Consider the following 26,564-nt stretch of genomic DNA (forward strand, 5'->3'; position numbering starts at 1 on the left):
GTAGCTTCATGTAACACAACAGCACCTCAATCGAAACCTTTTTTGCAGCACGTCTGTCATAATCTCTGGTGGGAGGGGAGCGTATAGTCCCAGGTTGGGAAGGGGAAGAGGGCTTGTACCATTCTCTTCCTTATAAGGGGAGAGCTCCATCTCACTATTTCTGCCCATCCATCAACTCAGAAGCTGAGTGGTTCTGAATTTGAGTGTATTTTCTAAGTTCCCAGCCCCTGCCGGTGAATTTGCCCTCTGCCGCTCCTTAGACAATCGCCCTCATGTTCATCTTCAGGGTCTGCGACTGGCCCTGCTTGTCTTGCAGACCTTCGTCCTCTGCTAGACATCTTATAACCTGCTGGGTCTTTGGTACTGGTTCTATCCCACCATGCTAACTGAAATGCCTCCCAGCCTCAGCCACATCCTTTTCCTGTTTGGCCTCCTCAGTGCTCCTCTGGATCCTCTCCTCTATGGGGCCTTCACCCTTGGCTGCCGAAGAGGGCACCAAGAACTTAGTATAGACTCCTCCAGGGAAGGAGGTTCTGGGAGAACGCCCCAACAGGAGATTCAGACCCTTAGACAGATGAAAGTACAAACAAAGGTGGCAGCAAGAAAGGCAGGAGAAACAAAAGAGACATTCCTATGACATCCATTTGCTCAGGAGAGCATATTTAAGAACAGAATAATTATTCTCTAGTATCATGAGAACATCTCACTTGTACCCCTGGCTCCCTTAGCTTCCAAAAGAAAGAAAGAAATACTGAGCAGTGTTTCTACTTTGACCCTAGGTGAGACTTGAGACTATATTTAATGTAGAAACTCACACAGAATTCAGTCCCTGGAAGAAGTATCTTCACAGTGACCCAGAGTGTCTTACTGTAAATAGTGCTTCAGAGCTTGCAATGTTAGAACAGGAAAGTAATTTTAGAAAACAAAAATTGGACATTTATTCATAACTCAAAAGAAACACTAAGCAGGTAGGGTAAGAGATTAAGTATAGATGCAGTGAGTTACACCCCAGCCCTATTTCTCCAAGGCTGCATAGTCAAACGGAATCTCTGGAGAGGACACCTGGACAACAGAGGATGGGTCAGCGACGCCTCCGGTCTGGACTCCTGCTGCGTCTGCGGCCACCTCTAGGGAGAAGGAAAAGGGGCAGGGTCCATCAGAGGGACATATGCCATGTCCTTATTCTGTTTTGCTCATATTTCCTCCACTAAGATAGTGTTTCCCCTCTCCACTTTACCTCCTCTTGCCCTTGGGTGGACCCCGAACAAAACACCAGTCTACGCTGATCGGCTGTCCCATCAAATCCTGGCCATTGAGTCCTTCCATAGCAGCTTGGGCCTCCTTGTATGTTTCATACTCAACTAGAGTATACCCCTGGAACAAGTGAAAAGACAGATTATCAAAACTCTCCTATTCCACCAAGCTTTTTTCTACTCAAACAGAAAAATCCATAAACTCTAAACAACAAATGTACATTACATATCCCTACTATATATACAACTTGTCTGTCTGTTTCTGCCTGTCTCTTTGCTGTGTCTAACAAAATCAATTCCCAAAGTCATTTTATTTCAACTTTACTCTTGGCCAACCACAGCAAACATGGGAGAACTACCAATGCTGTCTAAGGTTTATGGGTGAAGAGAAGCAATGGAGTATCACTCAGAATACCTTTAGATATCCTGTACGTCTGTCCAGGTTGAGGTGGATGTTTTTTATTTCTCCATACTCTGCAAATTTATCATGGATGTCTTCTTCCGTGGCTTCCTCATGGACTCCAGTAACAAAGAGAATCCATCCTTCAACAGCTGTTCGGGAAAGGAGGGAGGTTGTTTGAGCACATGAAAGAAAAACTTCAAGCAAAATCACAGAAGTAGAGTGTGCAGACTCCACAGAGATTGGTTAAGCTACCTCTGACCCCATTCCTACTGGGTTTTATTTCATTGGCCCCTAATTCTCTACAGACAGACAGGTTCCATTTACTTACAGCGCTGTGGTCCGGGTTCATCGCCATCCTGCTCCACGCTGTCATAATCCTCACGCATCCGCGCTCGAGACCCCTCTTCTATTAGAAAGACACAGGAGATCACCGGAAATCCCCCTCCTCCCACTGTTCACCATGTGTCTTTATGGGGACTCCAAAGCTCGTTGCTCTCGCCATTCTAGACCCCATTCCACCCACAAACACTCACCGGAGCCAAAGCCACGGCCCTTCCGTTTCTTCGCTTTTTCTTTCAGTTTGTGGATGCTCTCTGCAGCCCCAGAAGTGAAAGAATAAGTGAGAAAGATAACAGTTATTTACAACAATAGTCTCCTTCCAAGACATTATCAGAAACCAGACCCCACCACCTCCAGGTTCAGTCCCTTCCCGGCCCGCCCCCATTCCTCCCATCGGGGGCGGAGTCTCCAACCAACCGAAACCCACCTCCCCGGCTCCCATCCTCCCTGCTGGGGGGAAAGATTATATTTTCCTAATACGTCCTTCTCTCGCACCTTCCCCGCTTCCCGCAGCCGCCTCCACTGTCCTCACCGTCCCCATCCTCATCCATGGCGAAATCCTCGCCCCCGGCCTCATGAAGATCCAGTACGTCCGCCATCTTGCCTAGGCTCTAACTCTGGTCCGTGGCGCTCAAGCACTTGGCTCCTCGGGAAACTGTCGCGGATGGGAAAGGTCTCCAGTCAAGTTGACCAATTAAAAACTAACTCTAAGTCCTGCCCTCGGCGCGGTAATAATACGCAGTGGAGGCGGGCCTACTTGGGGAAGATGCCGGAAGTGCTCCTGTAGCCATCTTGAGCGGGTCGCGAGCAGAAGGGGGCAACCCCGTGTGGGACACGCTGGGGGTGTGGGCGGAGTTAGTGACTTACTCTTACCTAGAGCAGACAACGAGAAACAGTACTGACAGTGGAGCCCAGCCTAATTTTATTAGAGGGTTGCTTTTCGTCTCTTTTCATTGCATACCAGGAAATGGAAGTTGAAGAAAGTTTTTTCTCTAAAAACTTGCAGGCCTATACTGTTCCCGAGGAGCAGTCGGATCTGTGATGGAAGCATTAAAAAAAAAAATTGTTCGGTCAGCAATGCTGCCTCAAAATGCTGCTTCTGGAACGTACTGCAGCATGGCCTTTCTCTCTCAGAAAATCAGCAGACCTGGGTGTCCGTGTTGATTGATGAGACAGATATCAACTTTTCTTTTTTTAAAAAATAATCTCTCTGGTAATTCCCTGGTGGTCCAGTGGTTAGGACTCCCGCTTTCACTGCAGGCGGGGTTCAATCCCTGGTCAGAGAACTAAGATCCTGCAAGCTGCCTGGCGCGGCCAAAAAAATAAAACTAAAAATCCTCAAACTCTGCCTACCACCTCTGGGAATTAAAATATCATGGATTTAAACAAAATAGGGGCTTTAGCTTCTTTGAGGATAGTACAGATATTTCACGTTTAAAAACCCAGGAGTTGAGGCAAGGAAAATATTGCCCCCACATTCTGGAATCCGACGTAGGCCTTACACAAACAATAGTGGACTGCATATTCACTCATTTATTAATTTTTAAATCAAACAGTTATGAATGCCTATATGTGTGTCTAATATTAGAAGAGGTGCTAGCAAGACAAGGGGAAATACTTGCATTATCAACAATCACTTTATAATAACATTATGAAAGTGATCGTTGCCATCACAACGCACTAAGGCAATAAAAAGAAAGTTTCTAATAGGATGGGAAGTAAGAGTGCATTTAAGGGAGGGCTTCCATTTAAACTTGGCCTTTAAGTCTGGGTACTTTTCCAGGCAAAGGAGTTGTATTGAGACTAAGATACACTAATCCATTCTCTGCAATATGTAGTGTGATCTTTTAAAAAATCAGTTGATCACATCTCTACTAAAAACCCTTACTTGACTTATTTTTGCACTTAGAATAAAGTTCAGACTCACACAGCCTGCTCTGCCTATGTCTCCAAACTCTTCCACCACCATTCTTCCCTTTCACCCATTAAGCTCTCCCTATACTTTCCCTCAACTATGTTCTACTCTTTCCCATCTCTGGACTTTTTGTAACTCTCTGTCCCTGATGTTCTTGCTCCAGCTTTTCACATGGCTAGTTCAACCCCGTCCTGTAGGTCTCCCTGAGATACTACTGTCACCCAGAGGGGTCTTCTCTACTCTATCTTTCATTCTTATTTCCTTCACAGAACTTAAATCCAAATCTTTAATTACCTTGTTTACTTTCTAACTTGTTTATCGTCTGTTTTTCCCCTTAGAATGTAATCCTTATGGCAGAGATTCTTATGTACAACTATATCCTCAAAGTTTAGACCAGTGCCTGGTTCATAGTAGACACTTGGTAAATATTATTGAATGAATATCAGAATGGCAAGAAATTCCGTATGCCTGATGCTGTGTAATCAGGAAATAAAGCTGGAAATATAGTTTAGGGCCAAACTGTATGTCATGCTAAGGATTTGGAACTTATCCTATAGGCAAGAAATTTTTCTAATTCAATATTTTAGTATTCATAATTTTTAACATTTGCAAATAGCCCCCATACTATTTTCAATTTGTGTTTTTTCCTTAAATAGACTGGCGTTTTAAACAAATTTACACTAAATTTAAATATCACTGCCATAAATGGAAAACATATTTTTCTATTACAAATTCAGCTAAAAGCATAACTAGTAAAAATGAAAAATGTTTGGCCATGTACCACCTAAAATCTTCTCAGATAATACCAAGGGTTCACATATAAAATTTGGGAAGTGCCGCTAAAGGTACAGATAGCTAAGTGATGGTTTAAGCAAGGGAGTGGTACAGTCATAAGTATTTTAGAAAGAAATCTGATAGTAGTGTGGAGGATGTTAAGAACGAAGTTAGAGACTAATTAGGAAGCTACTGCAGTGGTCCAGCCCCGAGATGATAAAGGACTGAACTAAGACAGTAGATATGGACAAAACAGATTGGGAAGTTTGTACCGAAAGTAAACTCAACAGTGAGTGACTGATTAGGTGATAATAGGGAGGCATTGAGGATGGATCTGAGGTTCTAGCTTAGGTAGCTGGGCAGATAATAATTTCTATAGCAGATCTGGGGAGTCAGAGGAGCACGTATGGAGAAATGGTTTATTTTAGATATGTAAGTTCAAAGAGCTTGTGTCATTCAGGTGGTAATGTCCAATATGTGGAAATATAGATGTAAAAGCTCAACAGTTTGGGGAGCTTCCCTGGTGGCGCAGTGGTTGAGAGTCCACCTGCCAATGCAGGCGACACGGGTTCGTGCCCCGGTCCGGGAAGATCCCACGTGCTGCGGAGCGGCTGGGCCTGTGACCATGGCCGCTGAGCCTGCACGTCCGGAGCCTGTGCTCCGCAACGGGAGAGGCCACGACAGTGAGAGGCCCGCGTACCGCAAATGAAAAATAACAGTTTGGGGTGAGAGGAATAGTTTTGAGCATTGTATGATAGCGGGTGCGACTGCCAGCGGAATGGGTAGAGCTTCAGGAGAAAGGGCCAAGAACAAAACTCAGGCTCCTCAAATGTCTGGAGAAGCAGAGGCAGATGCCTTCCCCCAGCAGTACAACCTTATTTCTACCACCAAAAAAATACTAAGAAAAGTTCTTTTTTCATATATATGTAAAAGAAAGGGTCATTTTAGAGCTCCTCTGATACATAGGTCTCAAGAAAGAATCAATCTGGCTCACTAGACAAAAATCTATTTTTAATTGTATAAAATTATACATATAAAATACATAGAAAGTACTAAAAGGTAAGTAAAACTTTAACACCAAAAGTAGACAGATCAGGGAACAATTTTTCTCAAGTTCTTTGGGATCTTACTGGTTGGTATTTGAGAAAAATAATCCAGGAGGTGCAAAGACAAGTTCTTCCCATAACTCAACACCCCTTAACACTTCCCAGAGAAAAGAGCAAAGGAGAAATGAGGGTTTATGATATCTGGATTATAAATATCAATAAAAATTGAATAGACACACCTATTGTTTAATGTAGGAGCCTCTGCTCCAACCCTACATGTGCTTCATGGAATACAGAGATGGAGCTTGGAGAATTCAAGGAAATCCCTTTCAAGCACTAATGCAATTGTTGCTAGATTCCTTGCTTCTGATCCCATATGTACTGGTCACTAAGATGATTTCAAAAGCAAGAAAGCTGACTTTCACCTTTCCCCTATCTGATCCAAAAGAGCAAACTGTAGCCTGTTTCCTAACGCATTTCTAAAAGCAAAGTGTATAATTGTTAAATGGAAAATGTAATTGCAGGAACATTAATTTCCCAAACTCAGTTTAGGAAGTGCACTGAGCTATAATATAGTATAAAGGTGATTACAGAAACAAGGAGAAAATATATCTTAGAGAGACCTACAAAAAATTCTCCCAAAGGGAAATGCTTTAGCTGTACTCCAGATCATTTCTCTCCTATTTTACCCAGGAAAGAGGTGGGGGAAGAGAATAGTATTAAAAACACAGGTAGCTGATCATTGATTCTCTTTCCCCTCCTGCAGTCTCTCATGGTTCCAATTAGGAAGTGCCATAATGCCAAAGTCTCATCTAATTTTTCTGATCAACTCATGCTCTAATAATCAATGTGGAGGAAGAGGAAAGAAAAGAGGGAAAACAAATGTGAATCTAAGGTATATACATCTAAGGTCGTAAACAGCAGCCACTTCGTGGGAGTAGGAGGAACATAGCCCTCACCAAATTGGACAGATAATGCTTCCAAAGAGAAAAACGATGGGAGGAGAAAAAGGAGGGAAATATGCTTTATCTTCTACCAATCTTTGCAGGCAGGAAGATCTATAGCCAGGGCTTAACTAAGCTAGGTGAGCAGGGGAGGAGGAGTAAAAAAAGAATACTGAAAGGTAAGCAACTTCAGCCCTGACCCCTTCAGTAGAGTATACTGGAAATCTGGACAATGGTATGGTATGGTATGCATGCCCCAGAAGCAACGTAGGTGATAAACCCCTACAGCTTGTGTTTATACTCCCTCTCTTGTTTCTGGGCAGTTTCTCAGCAATTATTTTAAAAATAAGAGACCAGATCTCCACTTCCTTCCAAATAATAAAGTAAGGAAGCCTCCAAAATGAAGTACCATTTGCAGGCAGAGGAGGAGTAAGGTAGTGGTGTGGAGGCGGGGGGTGTAGGTTAGGAAATATCTAGTTACTGGAGGAACAACTTGGTACCAAGTAGCCCCAGCTCAAGAGAAACCAAAGCCGAAGTCTTCATTTTCATGTCCTGTTGGGTCCAAGAGAAAGCAGGAATGAGGGTGAGGGTGAGGCACACAGTCCTTATTCAAGCTCCCTGTTATTTTAAAAGAAGGAGACATGAACAATTAGTCAATCACTCTGTGCTATTGAAATGACTACACAGAGTTACTGGAGTGTAAGAGCTAACAAAGCTCCAAAGACAGCCTGCTCTTCTTGTAAATTGGTGTGGAGATGTTTTAAAAGCAACTACATCCAAAAACTACAAGTAAGAAGAGGGATTGCTCAGCAAATAGGAATCCAGGTGTAGAATTTATACATATATATATATATATATATATATGTATTTTAAAGTATAAAACTGAGAAAGTATGTACAGAAATCACACTAAGTCTTAGAAAGGACATATAAAAAACGGGCCTGGAGAGGATGGGGAGTATGTGGGTAGATGCCTAGCAACTGGAAGAATGCATGTTGCCCAACTGCCCAGCAGCCAGCATGAGAATATCTTTCTTCTCCTTGTGGAAGCGCAGCTCCTTGCCTGCCAGCCGGGCTTCATCCAGCTCCCTCTCAGTAGAGGCCAGCTCTCTAGACAGCGCTCCTGGCACACTCTGCTCCCGGCTCACCCAGTCCAATGCCATTTGGTGGCGAATATCATCGTCTAGGGCCCGGTGTGAATAATGAGCCAACACTTCCTGGAGGGGGAGAGGAATGTCAAAGTCACGGACAAAGTAAAGGTTCATACCACATTGACCCAACTGGGACTAGGAACTCTCAGCCTTTGAGTCGTAACTGAAGTCAGCACTGGAGTCCTTTGAGGAGATTCTTATGGGGAATTTCCTGGTGGGAGAAGCAAGGCAGGTAAAAGAATCACAGTTAAGATTTTAAAAGGAAAGACTATGGGAATGAAGTCTTTAAGTAAGGCTTTCAAGATTCACAACCTGGTAGGCTTGCTTATTCTAACACAACATCCACCTCCAAATAGTCCTTCTGGGACTTCCCTGGTGGCACAGTGGTTAAGACTGTGTGCTCTCAATGCAGGGGGCCCGGGTTCGATCCCTGGTCAGGGAACTAGATCCCAAGTGCATGCTGCAACTAAGAGTTCGCATGCCACAACTAGGAGTTCACATGCCACAACTAAGGAGCCCATGTGCCGCAACTAAGACCCGGTGCAACCAAAATAAATAAATAAATATTAAAAAAAAAATAGTCCTTCTGCCAGACTCCCCTCACCCATAGGAGCTCTTACCTGCCGAGAGCACTGTCTTTCTCTCATGGCCTTAAGGCTGCCATTCCAGTGCAGCAGTTGAAAAACTGTCATTAGCTCCTGGAGGAAGAAAATATGAAGTGCCAGGACAGTGGCATATATATCGGGGGGTTGCATCAGAATTAAATGGGGAAACTTTCACAAAATGTAGTTGTGGCAGCATCTCTTATACCAACTCTGATACGTCTTTGGGGGAAGGAAGATATTTATATTTTGAAAAATATCCTAATAACCTTTTCTGCCTTCCTTTCCAATTGAGTGTTAGTAGGAGGTGCGCGCACGTGTGTATGTGTGTGTGTGTGTGTATACAGGCTGACCCACGTTATTAGAGCCAGGGAAGTAGATAGAATAGTATAGTACCTGGAACTCCAACATTGACTTGCCCTTGTTGGATTCCAACATGAATCGGAAGGCACCAATCCCTGTATTTGGGTTGTCAGCTTCTTCCCTGTTGCCCTGGTAACAGAGAAAAGGAAAAGACAAATAGATTTTCAATCAGGATTATCACCTCAAAGAGCACTGTCCAAGAGGGATATAATGTAAGCCACATGTTTAATGTAGTTGCCACATTACAGTAAAAAATATACAATAAATATTAATTTTAATAGCATATTTTATTTAACCTAATAAACTCAAAATATTGTTTCAACTACAATCATTATAAAAATTATTAATGAAACATCTTTTTCTTGTACTAAGTTTTCAAAATCTGGTATCTCTTTCATCTTACAGCACATCTCAATTCATACTAGCCACATCTCAAATGCTCAATAGCTATATGTGGCTAGTGGCTATTCTGCTGGTCAGCACAGTCCTAGAGGCCTCCAAAGTCACCACACATTTTAACTTAGGTGACAGAGAAAAGTCAACCTGGTTTTCCCTATTTTACAAAAGGGGGAACACTGAAACATAGAGAAGAGTCCTGATTTAGCTAAAATAACAGAGTGAGTTCAGCATACAGGATTGGACTAGCCTAGAGGACAACTGACAAATGCATTTTAAAGGGCAACAATAAAAGTCATAAGCACAGCAAATTCTGGGTAGCAGTTTGGCCTCCTGGACATTTGCTTCATGTGTCTTCTACTGGCGACATGACCCCGCAGGGGTAGAACTAAGATACATTGTCCTACCTGCAAGCCTAGTGTGTACAAAAAAACAATACAGTATAGAAGTTAAGAGCGTGGACTAGAGCTCCTACTAGTCTTGCGGCCTTGGTGAAGTTATTTAACCTCTCTGTTCCTCAGCTACCTTAACTGTAAAATGAGAACAATCATAGATCTACCTTACAGGATTGTTTTAAGAATTAAAGAGTTTTTAAATTTAAACTTAAAAAGAGATAAATGCAGTCTAACAATTCCAATCATACAATTTGGGTGCATTATTGTATTGGACCTGGTGTCCAGTTACACAATCCAAATCCATTCAGGTACTGGCTCTGGTTTGTGCTATTTGGTGGTGGTTTCATATTATTGGAGATAATTCCAGATCCTAGGTCTTGCAGGGACTCCCAAAATAAGGGCATCTCCTGGTTTACTAGTGACCCTTTTGTCAACCTGATCTAGAAGAATAAGGCCAGGAGACTACTGGGAACACAGGGATCCAACTTTCTCCTCCTGCTTCCTGAGAGGTTTCCTGATCTTTCTAGCCAGTTCCACACACACCCCCACCTCCCAAGATAAGAACTTTATTCTGCTCTCTTTGAGCAAGGGGACTGGATAGGGGTCAGGAGCCAATCAAGTTATATCCAAATTCAGTTTATTGTGGGATGCTTTATCATGAGGTTGTACTGTACATGTATCACACCTAAAATAATGCCAGGCACTTAGTAAGTATACCATAAGTGCTAGTTTATTATTATTATTTGCTTTCACTGTGCTAGAATTAACAAGAAGTCAGAACTACTCAAAATCAACCCACTTTGTTTTGTGGCTCATGAGAAACAATCATGCCACATGTAGTTAATCTTTGTGGTGAAGCAAAGATCACAAAATTTGTATTTAGAAGTGAAAATCTAGAGGCAGGAAGGAAAATGGTGGTAATTTTCACCATGAGGATTTAGGGCTTTAAAGCAAGCAACAGTTTTCATTTTTATCTTTAATAGTACAATGCGATACCTTATTCAGTACCTCCAAACTTTTCCATGATATGGCCCAAAGAAAATAATGACCCTATCTGTACAGCCAACTGGGATATACAGAGAAGACTGCTGGCAGAGCAGCTGCCAGCAGAGGCTGTGGGGCAGAGGAGTCCATCTGCCCTAGGCCTTGTTCAATTCCCCTGAGAGTTGAGGGGATCAATATCATGGCACATCTGTAACCTATTTGGAGTACACCAGCGTGGAATGACCCACCATTGGCAAGTTCCACCACATATGACACTTCTACACCTAACAAGGTGATATATGAGCTTCATTTATTCAATAAACATTTAATCACAGAATACTTGATTAATGGTAGGAACATTAGAATATAATTGGAAAGGAATTAGAGTTAATTTTAATTTAACCTACTTATTTTACAAATGAGGAAACTCAGACCCACAGAGGCTAGGTGATTTGTCAAAAGACATAATATAGTATCAGATTCAGGACTTTGAAGGACAAAAGCTAAAAGCAAAGAATGTGGACATCACTCTTTGCCCATGGCTAAGACCAAATGAAAATTGTTATTCTGGAGTATGGGAATTCCATTGGGATATTAATGAGAAATCCATTAAGTTCTCAATTTGGGGGGTTAATCAAAAAAGAATACTGGCATGAGAAGAATAATAGTTTACATTTCTTAAACACTTTGTAGCAGACACTGCTGGTGACCTATCCAATATCTATTTCCTTCTTCCTTACTAAAGAACCTTAATCTTATTCTAGTGCCTATACATCTCCCAATTGCCTCAGAGAAGAGTGATTTTATCCTAACTCCAGTGGGTAAATCCTAATCCCTTTTGCCTGTGACTGGTTTTAAGGTGGGAATTCTGGGCATTGGGTGGTAGAGGGGAGTTCTGCTGGAGAGCTTCTGGGAAAAGATTCCTTACTACTAAAGAGACACGAGAAAAGATGGCCTCTTTCTGTCTCTGAGTTTAGTTTTGTCTGTATTTAACAACTGGAACTCTGTAGCTGTCTTGTACCCTGAGGGGAGTCAGCCCAAGGGCAAAGCCAATATCTAGAGGATGGCTGAGTTGAGAGATGGAAAGAATTTGGGCCAGTAGATGATGACATTCTCTTTTTTTCCCCAGGTTAAATGTCTGCTTTATTCAGATCCAGTGACCAGAGGCCCAGGCAGCCAATTTTGCGGGAGATTTTGCACCTGAGTGTCTCCCTGCCAGACCCTCCCAAGAGTGTGCTCCTACAGATGGGACATCAGAACTCGTCCTTTATGTCACAATGGGACTGGTCTTCAGGCTTGAAGTCCAGGTTGGGGCTGCCATCCTAGATGATGACATTCTTGATCCATCGAATTATCTAGCCCTGAAATCTGCCCTACTTCTAGACTTCTTATCATGTTAGATAATACATTTCCTTCCTTTATTTATTAAGTCAACTTGAAGTGAGATTTTCTATTACTTGCATCTAAAGGCACCTAAACAGATAACATGTACTAAGTGCTGGAACATATTCTCTTTTATCCAATAATCCTATGTGATAGGTATAATTGTTATCCTATTCTACAGATGAGGAAACCAAGACAGATTAAATATCTTGTTCAAAGTCACATAACAAGTAGAACCATAATTTCAAAACGATGAATTCAGAGCCCATGCTCATAACCACTGCTTTCTATAATCCAATCTAATGTTTCATTTTATAATACACTAGGTGACTTAAGAGTGAAAAATGTGCTTTCTTAATTTTAACTGATTTGATTAATATAAAAATGTTTTTATTCCTTGCAGATACTGCTGACTGGGGCAAAAAGTAATAGGAGAAAAACAGACGGGTCCTAGGCTACAGAGGGATTATGATTCAGAGTGTTCAATACTAAACTACAAAACAGATAACTGAAGGAGTTAGTATATGTAATTACATCATAAATGCAAAGAAAACATAAACAGAAAATTGATCTGACTTTATCTCCCTATCAATGATCTTGTGCAGAGGGAGGAAGAAGGCAGTGCTAATTTCTAAGATGTACCTCTAAGCTAGAAAAGTCTGTAAGTTGACTTGGGTTCTAGTCTTGGCTCTACCATTTACAAGCTATATTATTTTAGGCAAAACTTCACTTCTGTGTTTTTAGTTTCCTCATCTTTAAAATAGGGGTAATAATAGTACTCATACCTCATAGGATTGTTGTGAAGATCAAATGAGATAAAATACATATAAATCCCCTCAAAGAGTCCCTGGCACAAAATAAATACTCAGTTAGGATTAGCTATGGTTATCATCATTATCATTATCATTTAAAGAACAGATGTTCTTTTTAAAGGGAGTAAATAAATTACACTCCCCATTCCTAGACAGGTAAAAAGACAAGACCTTGTATTATAAAGTGTTCTTCATTAATATGATGAAGTAATGGAGGCAGGAAACAAAGTGACAATAAAAACAATCATAAAAAAAAGAACAGTGAAGGAAGAAGGGACTAAGGTCTTAAACCAAAATTGGGAAAAGTGAAATTCAAGCTCAATTTTTATTTTGTAATACCTCTAAACTTCCATAAATCTTGAAGTAAAGGTTTCTAGATACCAAAGAGACAAAATAACAAAAACAAAAACACACATAGAATTAGAGACTGAGACATGTGGAGCATATAATACAAAAGACTGACAGAAAATAAACAGAAAGAACAGAAATGCAGACAGGAAAGAAAACCAAGAATTCATGCTCTGTTTCCCGGGAATATACAAGATTTCCCAATCAGCCAATTCTCCCATCCCCCACTCTCCTCCCTTCCAACTCCAAGTAACTTACATTGAAAGATGCCAGGGCCTCAGAGACACTCTTCTCAATGAACTCATCAGTGATTCTTCGGGAAGGATGTTCATTAAACACAGAGTTCATTAGCGCAATCTTTGCAGCACTCCGCCGGGCTTCAGCTTTTGTGGGGCAAAACTAGGCAGGGAGACAGAGAAAATATGTGCGCATGTGTATCTGAGAGAGGAAGGAAAAGTGGGAGGGAAACACTTGGGATAGAAGACACTTGGATACTCTTTGGCGAAATCAGTTTGTTCAACACACCCTCCAAAGTTTTTATTGTAAAATGGTTGGGGCATTTGGAAACATAAATTTGATTCAACATCCTGAAGTCATTAAGGAACTGGAGACAGCTGTAGCTCATACCAAATTGAATGCAGGATGAAGAAGACTGCTGAGGTCAGCATATAATCACTGGATATGAAAAATACCCCTGTTTAAACTGTCAAGAGAATTAATTACCCAAAAGCCAGATTCTGGCCAGTCTATTAGAAATCTGTATCTTGTTCTCTTATTCTGCAGACAGGCAAGAATTTTTTCATCCCTCTAGATAACCTAAGATTAGAACAAAGCTATGTCTAAGCTGCTTCTGCAGAGGAGCCCTCTAGTCTCTATCAGAAGCACCCATTTGGGATTCTTGGACTTTTCTTTTAGCTATGTGCAGGCAGTTTCCCCAATAATGTAGTGGGCTACGGAGCTATCCCTGAACAGAGTCTAAGGTCTGAGGAAGGATTTTATAGTCTTCCCCCACCCGCTCCCAGTAGAAGCAAAGAGAAGAGAGGTGGCTAGGGAAAGGAAAGCTGACCCGAGGAAAACAAGAAAAAATTTTAAATTAATTCATGTTTTTACATTGTTTCCAACATATGTAGTATCATAGAACAAGCCTGATTTTCAAAAGTCTTAAATCACTCAACTTCAGATCCCTAGCCACCTTTATAATTCATCTTCACTGGCTGCCTCAAAGGCCTCTGTGCCCTCTGTCACTTGTGATTAGGATGAGAGAAAAGGAAGAAAGTGATGTTATAGTTTTAAAAAGTAGGCCAGGTTATGTTTGCTACTTAACCATCCTTAATATCAGTAATTCCCAGTTTCCTTTAGCTGACAGGTCTCTCTGAAACAACATATGGAGTTTTGTGCATTAATCCTGTCTTCTTGCTTATTCAGTTTCTCTGTTTCCACTTCTCTCACTATTTATTAGCCTGCTACTCTTTCTACTATATAGTGCTCTTTCTGAAAAGTCATCTATGAAGAAAACCACCAGGAGAAATTTCACCTGCCAAAGTGGATATAAAAGATATAAGCTAAAAGGGGCCAAGATAGATAATTCTACTCTTTCAGGAAGTAACAGAAATCAAATTACTCTGATGGTCCAGTTTGGGGCATCCCCATAAAATTATTAAATCTTTAATCAACAGTATGGTGAGGTGGGAAAAGGAAGGAAAGGTCTTATTTTCTAGTAGCAAAAGATAAACATTAGTCATCTTGGGCATATGTTTATTTCTCCGAAATGGCTGGGGTTATGAGAGAAAAATTTAGTCACCTGATTTGAAATGAAGCTTCCTTAGGTCTGTTTCCGTTTGAGGCAGGAACTGAGCTACAATGGCACTCATTCATGCAACAGATTTATTAAGAGTCTGTTCTCTGCTGGGCACTGAGTTTGATGGTAGAGATTTAAAACTGAACAAGAAAGAAGACAGACACTACCTCTGCCTCCGTGGAGCATAGTCCACTAGGAGAGAGAAACAGTCAATTATGATATGTTTTGATAAATGATATGATAGGGGAAGTTCAAGGCACTATGGAAGCACAGAGCAGAGGGTATAACTTTGTCTAAGGGTTATACAAACCATACAGAAAACAGAACAAAAGTGTCTAGTCTCTTCTCTAAATTCCTACTCAGGCTCTAAGTTGACATTTCAGGAGGCTACCTTCCTATCTGCAATGTGAAAAATCCATCTTTGATGATAATATTCACACTAGTCAAATTTCTCGTTACCCTGTAATAGCATCAGCGCTTTTCATCATCATATACTACAGGACTTTCATATAACTGTAGAATGTTAGTACCAGAAATACTGGTTAGAAATAATCTAATCTATCTCCTTCATATTATAGATGGGGAAACTGAGGCCCAGATTAACTACTCGACTTGCCCTGTTAGCAGTCAGGGGAACAAGAATTTGGATCTCCTAATGCTTAGATGAGTACTATTTCCACCATATATAGTCCCTCTCCTTTGATCTCTTAGAGTCCTCAAACATTGCTTTCCTTAGTGATAGTGATAAGAAAAAGTACCGGGGGCAATGAGTATTATTCTACGTCCTGAAAAAGAGATAGCAGGAAGTTGGAAAGCCAGATTAGAACGTGAGTTAGATGCTAGTAGTCTGCTTTTCTTTCAGCCTTCAAAAACCCAAACCCACTTTGAATTTGAGTATGGTTAAAAGAAAAGCATGCTACTGAGGTTTTTTCTGCTCAAATGAGCCTCAGATGCTTATCAGAATGATTTGCCCAGAATTGGTCCAAGTCCTCAAATATGTGACTTTGGATAGAGATTTAATGGCCAAAGTGATAGAGAAAGACATTAGTAGCACCTAAGCGTTTATCTTTGCTACTGCTGCCTCAGAACTCTTACCTGGAAACTCCCAAAGCAACTTCCCCCAGGCAGGGTGACATAGCAGACATAGGGAGGGCTGTTGGAGGGAACCATCTCATAAACCACGAGAGCCCCATTCTTCAAGTCAGCCCCACGGGACTGTTTCATCTGCCAGAATTCCTGAAGTGCCTCCACCACATTCACTGCAAAAAGAGAAGTAGTTAAGTTCAGCAGTAAGAACGCTTCCAAGCAGTGCTCTGCCTCAATACAGTATCTGTAACCTGTACTTACATTAAGAATCTAGCCCCCTTAGCTCCCTACCTATTATCATTTAAAAGCATTTTAATTAATAAGCCTATGCTGTGATTAAGTCCATTTGCATAGGAAGACCAGAGTATGCCTGCCCTCCTCCGCTACTTCCCTAGTTCACATTTGATTAGTCCTAGACACCAAAGGAGAATAGCATAAATATTGGAGGCCAGAGTTTCCAAGGTCAGCATACCATTATCTCTGACTGATGAAGTAGATTATTCCACAATTGGTCAGCTGGCCTAGAAGAGTAATAACCACCATGATCATAAGTGCTAACATTTACTGAACACTTACTGTATGTCACATTTTCTCCAAGTGCTTTACCTATTTAATCACAACAATCTTATGAGGCAGGTACTTTTATTTTCCCCATTTTACAGATGAGGGAAATGAGACATAGGGAGGTTAAATAACTTGCCCAAGGATATAACAGCTAGAAAGCAGAAGAGCAAGAACTCAAACCCAGGCAGTCTTGGTTCCAGAGTCAATGTTCCAGAGTCAATTATATAATACTGTCACTCAAGGAAATATGGCCCTATTAGCCATTTTCAAGGCTGTGCTTCTGGTGAGCAAACCCATGAATAGATTTCCTTTTCCATTCTGGAATACTATGTGTATACTATATATATATGAGAGAGAGAGACAGAGAGACAGAGAGAGAGAGAGAAAGGGAGAGAAGAGAGAGAGAAAGAAAGAAAGAAAGAAAGAAAGAAAGAAAGAAAGAAAGAAAGAAAGAAAGAAAGAAAGAAAGAAAGGAAGGAAGGAAGGAAGGAAGGAAGGAAGGAAGGAAGGAAGGAAGGAAGGAAGGAAAAGAAAGAAAGAAAGGAAGGAAAGAAGGAAGGAAGGAAGGAAGAAAGGAAGAAAGGAAGGAAGGAAGAAAGAAAGAAAAAGAAAGAGAGAAAAAAAGAAAGAAAGAAAGAAAGGAAGGAAGGAGGGAAGGGAAGAAGGGAATGAATTCTGAGGCTTTCCCTAGGCATAAATGATCTTTGGAAGGACTGTATATTGGGAAACACTCCTCCACAGGTCTCCTGCACTACTTTCCATCTTGCTAGGTATGCCAAGATTTCAAGGCCCTGACTGCTCCTTACTTGGGCCCTTTCTCAGGATTTAATTTGCAGCAAGAAACCTTGAGGGATGAAGTAATATCTCCCTCTGGGACAAAGAACAAGCTTGCTTACTGTTTGCTATAAAATGGCAGGTTCCCCAAGCTCAGTGTTCCTCTCCTGTAATGCAACCCATGGCCTGTAAGCATCCACCTGAGCCCTTCACATCAGACTTGGGAGACAAGGGAAACCAATGCAAGCAAACAGGATGCTCATGCTACTTGCTGTTCTATGAGTAATAAAGTCCTTTGTCTCTGACCCAGAAGTCTCTTGACTTCTGCCAGCATCCATGAAACAGTAACCGGCTATGTTATTAGTTGTATATAGGGTAAAATCAAACTCCAGACTTGACACTGTATTCCAGAAATTCCAGAACAGTTCCCTTCATCCCTCAATACTTGGATTCAATTATTCCACAAATATGTATTGAGTACCTACTCTGTGCTAGACTGTGTGCTGGGTGCTAGGCTGTTACAATAGTGAGCAAAACCATACACATACACCATAAAATTTTTACAAATGAAAAATTGCAACAGTGATAAATGCTATAAAGGAGTGGTAAATGTAGGAGCATCTGACTAATTAAGAAGGTCAAAGAAAGCTACCCTGACAAGGTAATATTTAAGCTCAGATATAAGTATGAATTCCCTCGGCAAAAAGGTGAGAGAATAGTGCTCTGAGCAGAAGGAATAGCATGTACAATGGCTCTGCAGCAGCAGGAAATATGGTGAATAAAGGGACTAGTGTGGCCAGAAAAGAGAGAGTGAGGGGTAGTATAAATGCAAGGTGAGGTTGCACACACACACACACAAAAAAGCAGGGACCAGATCAGGTCAGACCTGGTGGGTCATGTTAGAATATTGGCTTTATCCTAGGAGCAATGGAAATCTCTTGAAGAGTTTTAAATGGAAGGAGGGATAAAATCAGTTTGTTTTTGGAAAGGATCTTTTTTTTTTAATTTTATTTATTTATTTATGGCTGTGTTGGGTCCTCGTTCCTGTGCGAGGGCTTTCTCCAGTTGCAGCAAGCAGGGGCCGCTCTACACGCGCGGGTCTCTCACTATGGCAGCCTCTCTTGTTACGGAGCACAGGCTCCAGACGCGCAGGCTCAGTAATTGTGGCTCACGGGCCTAGTTGCTCCGTGGCATGGGGGATCTTCCCAGACCAGGGCTCAAACCCGTGTCCCCTGCATTGGCAGGCAGATTCTCAACCACTGCGCCACCAGGGAAGGCCTAGAAAGGATCTCTTTTGACTCTAAGGTTCCAAACATTTCAAATGGCTTTAACTAAAGCCTCGTAATAAAAATTCATCACACACATTCTCCAATATCTTCCAACATGACCACTCTCTACTCTTAGTTACAACAAGGACTCGTTAATTCTATTATATTACATTAGTTAAGATCTGACAAGGAGAAGACACCAAGATGGGACAGACAGGCAAGAGATTTACTGGGGAGGAAGCAGGAGAAGGGAGAGCCTTCAGACCATGTTCTAGGTCTGACACCTGTGGAAGGAGAAAGGGAAGGCAGGAAGTTTGGATATGTGAGTCTCAGACTGCAGCACCGTTCCAAGAAAGGCTTGGCCAGGCCAGTAGGAAGTCCTCAAGCCAAAGGAATCCCACATCTCACTAGGATGTGCCTGAGTTTGTACCCCTGCTGTGCTCAGTCATTGACTGGGAGCAGCCTGCAGGATGTGTGGCCTCAGTGCAAATGTGGTGATGAACTCAGAGGGAACAGCAGTTTAAGGCTGTCAGTCAATTATGCTCCCAGCAGCTGGAGATATTAAACACGTTTTCATGGCTGCCACACACACATTAAACAAAAATTTGAGCACTTAATAGGTGCATAGCTCTATTCTAGGCATTAGAGATGCAAAGATGAATAACATACATTCCCTGCCAGGAAGGTGTTCAAAAGCTAGTGGCCAATAATAACTTATCTTACCTGCTCTGCAACTGAAGCCAGCACTCCATGTACCAGCCAGGGTTTGAAAAGCAGCATAAGCTCTTTACTAATACTCTACATTTAACTGACTTTTTAAAATATTCATTCTTCCATTAAAAGACAGCATGAAAAGAAAACTCTCTTTTTCCCACCCTTGGTTTTAGCAGAGGCTCTTCAGAGGTCACTGCTGCCCAGAAAGCTTAGCCACTCTTGTTCTTTTCATTGAGCTCTTTTCAGGCCCAGTTCCCTCTTTGAGACAATTTAGCACAATGTGCTGGGTGACAGCTCTCCTGACATGCAAACAACAGGGAGAATATTGAAATAAAGAGGAAGGGGAGGAGACTGCTATAATGGGGAAGGTCCTATTAAAAAGCATATGTCCATTCCATGGCCAGTTAAATCCCTTTTGGCACAGAGTACAGGACTATTTTTTAATGATTACTCAAAGCCAAATGAAACAGGGAGTCTTATTTCAGAAATGTGAGCATGAAATGAGAAACTGGGCAAAGTGATCAGGAAAAAAGCAATGAATTGTGATCTACGTTTGAAAATGCTCATAAGACTCATTCACTTCTAGAGCTGAAAGGGACTTTAGAGATTATCTAGTCCAAGTCAGGCTAAGAAATGACTTGGTTGAGGTCACATAGCTGTGGCAGAAGTGGGGCATGAAAGTAGAAATTCTGATGCCCATGTTTTTTCCAATTTGGGAATCTTAACCCAGGGCCCAAGGTCCAGTCCATGGCTGAACTTCGTGGGGGTTCACAAGTCCCCTAACACTCTAAGTAAAATTAAGCATGTGTGTGTGTCTGTGTGTGTGTGTGCGTATGAGTATTTGTGTGTGGGGGGGTGTAGGGAGGGTGCTCATAGTTTTGATCAGATTTTCAGTGAGGAATCATGGATATAATGGTTTACGTAAGGATGGTTAAAGGGACAGTGAGGTAGGAGGGTAGCAATTACTGAGACATACATATCTGACAGCTACAATTAATTTTTGGAAGTCACTGATGGATGCTGGGCTGAAAGGGACACGAAAGACCAAGATAGTGAGGAATATTTAAGTGCTTGTACCATAATGTTGAACAACAACAAGAAAGATAATACTTTTGTTTTTTCCTTAGGAGATAAAATATTAGATGAATGTCTAAGAGGCAAGACAGACAGATTGTATACCCACCAGAGTAAAAACATTAAAACAACACATGGGGACTTCCCTCGTGGTCTAGTGGTTAAGACTCCATGCTCCCAAGGCAGGGGGCCTGGGTTTGATCCCTGGTCAGGGAAGTAGATCCTACATGCTGCAACTAAAAGCCTGCATGCTGCAATGAAGATCCCACTTGCTGCAACTAAGACCCAGCACAGCTAAATAAATAAACATTTTTTTAAAAATTAAAAAAAACACCACATGAAACTATAATAAAAATTCTATAAAAATAAATACAATCTTGTAGTGGGGCAGCATGGATAAATAGATAATAAACAGATAATGGAATTGAGAGGTGAGTGAGAAGGTTCTCTCTGATCATACAGGATGATGAGAATAGTCTGGCCTGGCTTAATTCACATTATTATGAAGATAGGGAAGCTGGTTAACAATACTTCATCTGACATTTCCTGTTTCAATTTGTAGAAGGTATCCCTGAATAGCCCACAGTGCATAGTCTCTGGAAGGGATGGAAGGGAAGGATTGAAAAGTGATGTGACTTTGGGAGAGGACTATGGTAAGCTGAATAATGCCCCCTGCCAAGATGTCCATGTCCTAATCCTTGGAACCTGTAAATGTTACCTTATGTGGCAATGATTTTGCAGACGTGATTAAGTTAGGGATCTGAGATGGGGAAATTATCATGGATTTTTGGTGGGCCCTAAATGTAATCACAGGTGTCCTTAGGGAAGGAGACTTGATGAAACACAGAAGAGGAGAAGGCAGCATGAACATGGAGGCAGAAATTGGAATGATGCAGTCACAAGCCAAGGAATGCTGGCAGCCCCCAGAAGCTGGAAGAAGCAAGGAAGCAGATTCTCCCCTAGAGCCTCTGGAGGGAGCACAGACCTGCTGTGACACCTTGACTTTGGCCCGGTGATACTGATTTTGAACTTCTGGACTCCAGAACTGTGAGAGAATAAATTTCTGTTGTTTTAAGCCAACTTCGTGATAATTTGTTACAGCAGCCACAGGAAAGTAATACAGGGTCTAATCCAACATTCCAAAAATTAGAAACATTCAGATCAATCATTTTAACTACATACTCACAACAAAGAAGCTGTCTGTGATTCTGAGGGAAAGGAAAAACTGTAAACAGAAAATACCACACAAGATTCATTTGTTCAGTCTAGTGGAGTAGCTGGGCAGAATTTCCAATCATGTAACCATATTGTGATATAAAGGGACAGCAATAATTTTAAAATAGATAGGTTTGAAGAGGGCAACACAGAAGTTACAGAGCAAGGAAAGTGACTTGGTCATTCAGGCAATCGTGCCAGCTTAGAGACTACCAGCTGTCAGCCGTTAGAAGAAGGGGTCTATATGCCACGCGGAAAAAGGGGCAAAGGAAACGGTAATGCTAACAATACCTATCAAATGCACAGTTATCAAAGCATATCCACATGCGTAATAATAGCAGCCACTCATTGAGTACTATGTGCTGTGTGCTTTACATTCATTATCTCATTTAATCCATGCAGAACTATTAAGATAGGTATTATAATAGCTATTGCACAAATGGCGAACAAGCTAAGGAACAAGCCACAGTGGCAGAACCAGGATTTAGAACCAAGGTTTGTTTGCCTCCAAAACCAACCCTCTTTCTGTTGTACTATCCTGTTTTATTGCACCATTAATCCTCACAGAGGCTCTATAAAGTGGACTGTGAGCTCCATGAAGATAGGGACTGAGTACCTGTCTTGTTCACCACTGGTGATTAATAAATATTCGTTAAATGAATGAATGGAACAGATGAGGCCTAGAGAGATAAAGTAATTTATCCAAGATCACACAGCCATTATTTGACAGGCCCAGGTTCTCTGATTCCAAATCCCATAGACTGATTAAGATCCTGTAGCATACTGAGCTAGGTGTGTATCTTGGGCAGGGACTGCAGGGAGAGATATAGGACAAACAAGTGAAATGACAGAAGAATTAAAAAAAATAAATGCTGAGATCCTACATGAGTCAGGTCTAAAGACTGTGCCTGGCAAAGGTAAATTTAGAGCAGTCAGGAAGAAGATGATGAAAGATCTGAATTGAAGATGATGCAGTAAAGCATTGCTGGATTGAGGACTGGTCTAGGCAATGACTAAAGTAAATTATATTCAGGGGAATAGAGCCAGCCCCCAAATACCATGCCATCAGTCACAAAGGTATGTGGACATATGCCAATGGCAGCTTTACCTATTAATTGAAGCAGAATAAGTGATTCCATGTGGTGAAGGACTTCTGAGCCAAATCAGCAGAGATTCCGCTTGCCTGAAGCTAAACTATCTGCCAAACTTTCCCAAAGTACTGGCTGGACACCCAGACTGGAAATGAGAAACTCAAGAATAATGAGAAGGACTGTGGTGGGAGGTAGGGAGGTTGGAGGGGAGAATTGCGGGAGAGTCTGAATCCTGACTGATTGCTCTTGGTCAGTACAATCCCCTTGTTCCCTCATCCTTTCTAAGGAAATGAAAAAGGTTTTACAGGATGCTCAGTTTAGACAAGAGCCTCTCCAGGTAACCCAGAGAAGAAAACTGTCACTCCTCTACAATTTTAATAAACACTATAAGTTTCTAAGAAGGTGGCTTCAGATTTAGGGCGCCCACTCCTGGCTACTCCTATGCCCAGAGGCAAAGACCTTCCCTTGGTCCCGACTTAAAAGAGACCTGAAGCAACAGGACAATAGCTAATGGCAATTCCATTACATTGCTCTATTAAGTCTAGGAATTAAACTAGAAAAACAATTATATTCCCTCATGATGAATTTCAGGATCATGTGCATTTGCATTCCCAGCACCTAGCAGAGTGACTGCCCCCGTGGTAGGAGTTCAAAATGCTGAAGAACAAAGGGAAACTGATGGGAAATGTATCATTGCGCATATAAAGCAAAATGGATCTAAAAATCTGTTTTCATAGGCACCATTGGTTTTACACTGTTAGGATTTAACAATGAGAGAAAATGATGTGTTCTTCCCAAAGAAATATGAACCAATAAATTTGAGAGAATATTTGTCATTTTTTAAAGTACCCATTATGTGTCAGGTGCAATATCTCATTTAGTCCACATCATAATTCTTGAGGAAACTGAAGCTCAGCGAGGTTAAGTTGCTTCCACAGAGACACAGCTGGCAAGTGACAGAGATTTAATCTGGGATTTAATCCAGACTAGTCTTACTCCAAAGTCTGTGTGTGTGCTCTTTTCACTGCACTTTCTCAGGGAGGAAAAAAAAAAAAAGTCATTACTATCTACAGAGAAAGCCCCACAACCTTTCTCTGTATTAATGTTAAACTAGAAAATTAAAGATAGTCACTTCCAGGTCAGGCAGGACCTAGCCAAGCAGAGAGAAGTGATGTCTCAGAAATTCCAGACCTGAATGCTGTATCCCACACCGCTCACTATATATTTCTTGTTACACTATAAATCTGGAACTCAAACTCAGGAAATTCTGCACTGGTTAAACAAAAACAACAAAGAAAATTCTCACATCCCCCTTTTCAGAAACCCTGGAAATTAGACATCTTTAAGATGAAGATTTCTAATGGAAATAGGGTTTCTGCCTGGCTCATTTCCACTGAATTTAACATTGAGAGAGCCAAGGCCTGGGATTTATCCTCAGTTCCTGGGCAAGGGCCAGGAAAACAGAGCCAGCCAGACAGAGAGGCTGGAGTCGTGAGGCTCCATACTTAAAAAGACACCAAAGAGGTATTAAGTCACAGGAAGCTGGTGTGGGCTCAATGGTATGGGTCCAGATTTAAAGGCACAATTATAGCGAACTTGTGAAAGCACTGCCTAATTCCCCAGCAAATCTGAAGTTGCACTGGAAATCTCAGAGTGACATAAGTAAGAAAAGAATTTAAAAGTCAAGGTTAAGGAGATGGAGTAAATTAGCAGGGAGCCCAGGAATTGCTGAGATCACAGAAGAAAGATTGAGAGGATATGGATGAGAAATGTCTTGGATCTGAGATAAAGGATAGGATCCCACACAACGGGGACTAAAGGCAGAGAGATGTTAAGGCATTAAGCTACAGGAGGGATTCCATTTCTAAAGGAGAAAAGGTTGGATAGAAAAGAGGGTTATACCTGTAAAAAGGGGTCCCTGGAGAACATAGTAGTAACTCAATAAAGGGGAGGGGTGGGAGGCTTAAACGTGTGTATGAATGTGTGCGTCTGTGCGTGTGCGAGTCTGTGTGTGTGTGTGTGTGTGTGTGTGTGTGTGTGTGTGTGTGTAGCCCAGAAGGAAACTCCCCAAAAGGAAATGCATGTGAAGGCTCTGCGCCAGGAAAAGCGATCCAAAGGACTGTGGGAGCAAAGCTCCCTTACAGAGAGGGTGTCCCACAGGAGGCCAGACCCCGCAGACTCACCTCGGCCATAGCCCTGCGTGTGTTTGGCGAAGCTCCTCACCACGGCCTCCACGGCCTCCCGCAGCACTGCGGGGCTGCCGGCGGCGCCGGGGGGCAGCGGCAGCCCGGCGGCCCCAGACAGGAGCAGAGGCGGCGGGGGCGGTGCGGGGGGCGGCGGGGCCGGCGGGGGGCCCGCCTGGGGTGTGGCGGTGGCTGCAGCGGCCCCAGTCACTCCGGGCCGAAGCGCTCGCAGAGTGCCCCTCCCGCTGGTGCCCACTCCAGGCTGCAGCCGCTGCGCTCGCAACGTCTCCATCCCGGCCGCCAGTGGAGTAGCGGTCCAGAGCCTGCCAGCCTGGCGAGCTAACGGTCCCAGCCTCCCCCGCCAGCGAGCGCCCAGGGACTGAAGGAGGTGCCGGAGCCCAGCCGTCAGTCAAGCGGGGGCGGGGGTGAGCCAGGTCGTATGCCAATCACCAGAGAGGGGGCGGGAGCTGGCCGGCTGCCGCTCCGCCATAGGCAAATTACTGAGGAGGGCGGAGGTTCTGAGCAACCAATTACAAAGAGAAAAAGCGACATCCTCTGTACTGAAGAGGCTTAGCTTGGGCGCGTCTTTGGGAGTCCTGTGGGGAGTACTAGAAAGCGGGCCAGACCCCAGGGCCGAGGCTAGAGGCAAAAAAAAAAAAAAGGCCTGGATGCATGGCTGGGGAGAACTGTAGACAGAGTGAGAGGATTCTTAGAGAGCCTTTGTCCGACCACTTCATTTTACAGATGTAGATGAGGAAACTGGCTCAGAGAAGTGACGTGACTTGTCCAAGATCACATGCAATTGGTGGTGGAGCTAAAGCAAGGAAAGATACTGGCATTTAATGAGCATATACTTACTGTTTGTCAGACACTATACAATGTACTTTAGTGCACTGTCATTAATAGTCACAATCACTAACTAGACTTTATTATTTTACGGATAAAGAAACTGACAGAGAGGCTAGATAAATTGTCCAAAATTAAATAGCCAGAAGATGGCAAAGGAGGGTTCAGACATAGATCTTCTGATCCCCAATATTTTAATCTTTTCGTTATACCACATCGTTGGGGCATTTTCTGATTTCACCTATTCTAGGTTGAGGGAGGGAGTAAGGAAGAGTAGAATGGGTTGCTCCCATACCTCTCATTAGAGCAAGGGAGAGTTAGATTATAGGAAGAAAACCAGCAAGCTGAAAGGTCCAGGGGGACAGATTAAGACAGGTACCTTCGTTCACAGGTACCTGTCAGGCTGGGTTCCTCCAATTACTCTTACATGCACACGCGCGCGCGCGCACACACACACACACACACACGCACCCTGTTTGTCAGTTGACTATCATACCATTTTTACCTAGGCGAGATTATACGATTCCTCTCTCACTCTCTCTCTCCACCCTACAGTGGCTCAGAACTCAAGGATGCGGAAACAGAAAACAGAAGCAAGAAGTAGAAGAAAATGAAATGCACCTGGTGAGATAAAAGTTAGGCCCCCAAGGAAAAACTGTGAGTGGTCAAGACATAGGAAGCTTGAAAGAGGGACAGTTAATCTATTGGGATATATCTGCTGATGGTGGAGGGAGGGATTCTTTGTAGGAATCTTAAGTTAAAGAATTTGAGGATGGACATAGGGGAGACTGAGGGAAATGAAAACCTATCAGATGGCATAAAACCTTCAGGACATGGGACACTT

The 26,564-nt window shown here is 42.4% G+C and overlaps 2 protein-coding genes across 3 annotated transcripts; both read right to left on the minus strand.

The window, feature by feature from the left end:
- Positions 1 to 913: 913 nt before the first annotated feature.
- Positions 914 to 2,658, minus strand: RBM8A (RNA binding motif protein 8A). Of its 2 annotated transcripts, none has more exons than XM_060028706.1 (6): positions 2,528 to 2,658; positions 2,190 to 2,249; positions 1,985 to 2,059; positions 1,669 to 1,805; positions 1,238 to 1,374; positions 914 to 1,127 (listed from the first exon to the last, which is right to left on the minus strand). In XM_060028706.1, exons 1-6 carry the CDS (start codon positions 2,592 to 2,594, stop codon positions 1,082 to 1,084), a joined length of 522 nt encoding a protein of 173 aa, XP_059884689.1. In that variant the 5' UTR covers positions 2,595 to 2,658; the 3' UTR covers positions 914 to 1,081. The 2 variants fall into 2 exon arrangements, with proteins under 2 accessions (XP_059884689.1, XP_059884678.1); XM_060028695.1 differs by having other exon boundaries at positions 1,985 to 2,062; positions 2,528 to 2,657.
- A 3,016-nt stretch (positions 2,659 to 5,674) lies between these two features.
- Positions 5,675 to 25,237, minus strand: LIX1L (limb and CNS expressed 1 like). The gene is made up of 6 exons (XM_060028683.1): positions 24,875 to 25,237; positions 16,001 to 16,164; positions 13,366 to 13,506; positions 8,823 to 8,918; positions 8,445 to 8,522; positions 5,675 to 7,890 (listed from the first exon to the last, which is right to left on the minus strand). Exons 1-6 carry the CDS (start codon positions 25,164 to 25,166, stop codon positions 7,648 to 7,650), a joined length of 1,014 nt encoding a protein of 337 aa, XP_059884666.1. The 5' UTR covers positions 25,167 to 25,237; the 3' UTR covers positions 5,675 to 7,647.
- Positions 25,238 to 26,564: the final 1,327 nt, after the last annotated feature.

Source organism: Delphinus delphis, chromosome 1, assembly GCF_949987515.2.
Source record: "Delphinus delphis chromosome 1, mDelDel1.2, whole genome shotgun sequence".
NCBI classification, from domain to species: Eukaryota; Metazoa; Chordata; class Mammalia; order Artiodactyla; family Delphinidae; genus Delphinus; species Delphinus delphis.

Bases quoted from the DNA above. Each gene is read 5' to 3' on its own strand.
- RBM8A (XM_060028695.1), bottom strand. From the start codon at position 2,594: ATGGCGGACGTACTGGATCTTCATGAGGCCGGGGGCGAGGATTTCGCC. The intron at 2,250-2,527 runs GTGAGGACAGTG...CTGGGGCTGCAG, and splicing joins CATGGATGAGGATGGGGACG to AGAGCATCCACAAACTGAAA. The intron at 1,806-1,984 runs GTAAGTAAATGG...TTTCCCGAACAG, and splicing joins TGAACCCGGACCACAGCGCT to CTGTTGAAGGATGGATTCTC.
- LIX1L (XM_060028683.1), bottom strand. From the start codon at position 25,166: ATGGAGACGTTGCGAGCGCAGCGGCTGCAGCCTGGAGTGGGCACCAGC. The intron at 16,165-24,874 runs GTGAGTCTGCGG...CTCTTTTTGCAG, and splicing joins CACGCAGGGCTATGGCCGAG to TGAATGTGGTGGAGGCACTT. The intron at 13,507-16,000 runs GTAAGAGTTCTG...CTCCCTGCCTAG, and splicing joins GTTGCTTTGGGAGTTTCCAG to TTTTGCCCCACAAAAGCTGA.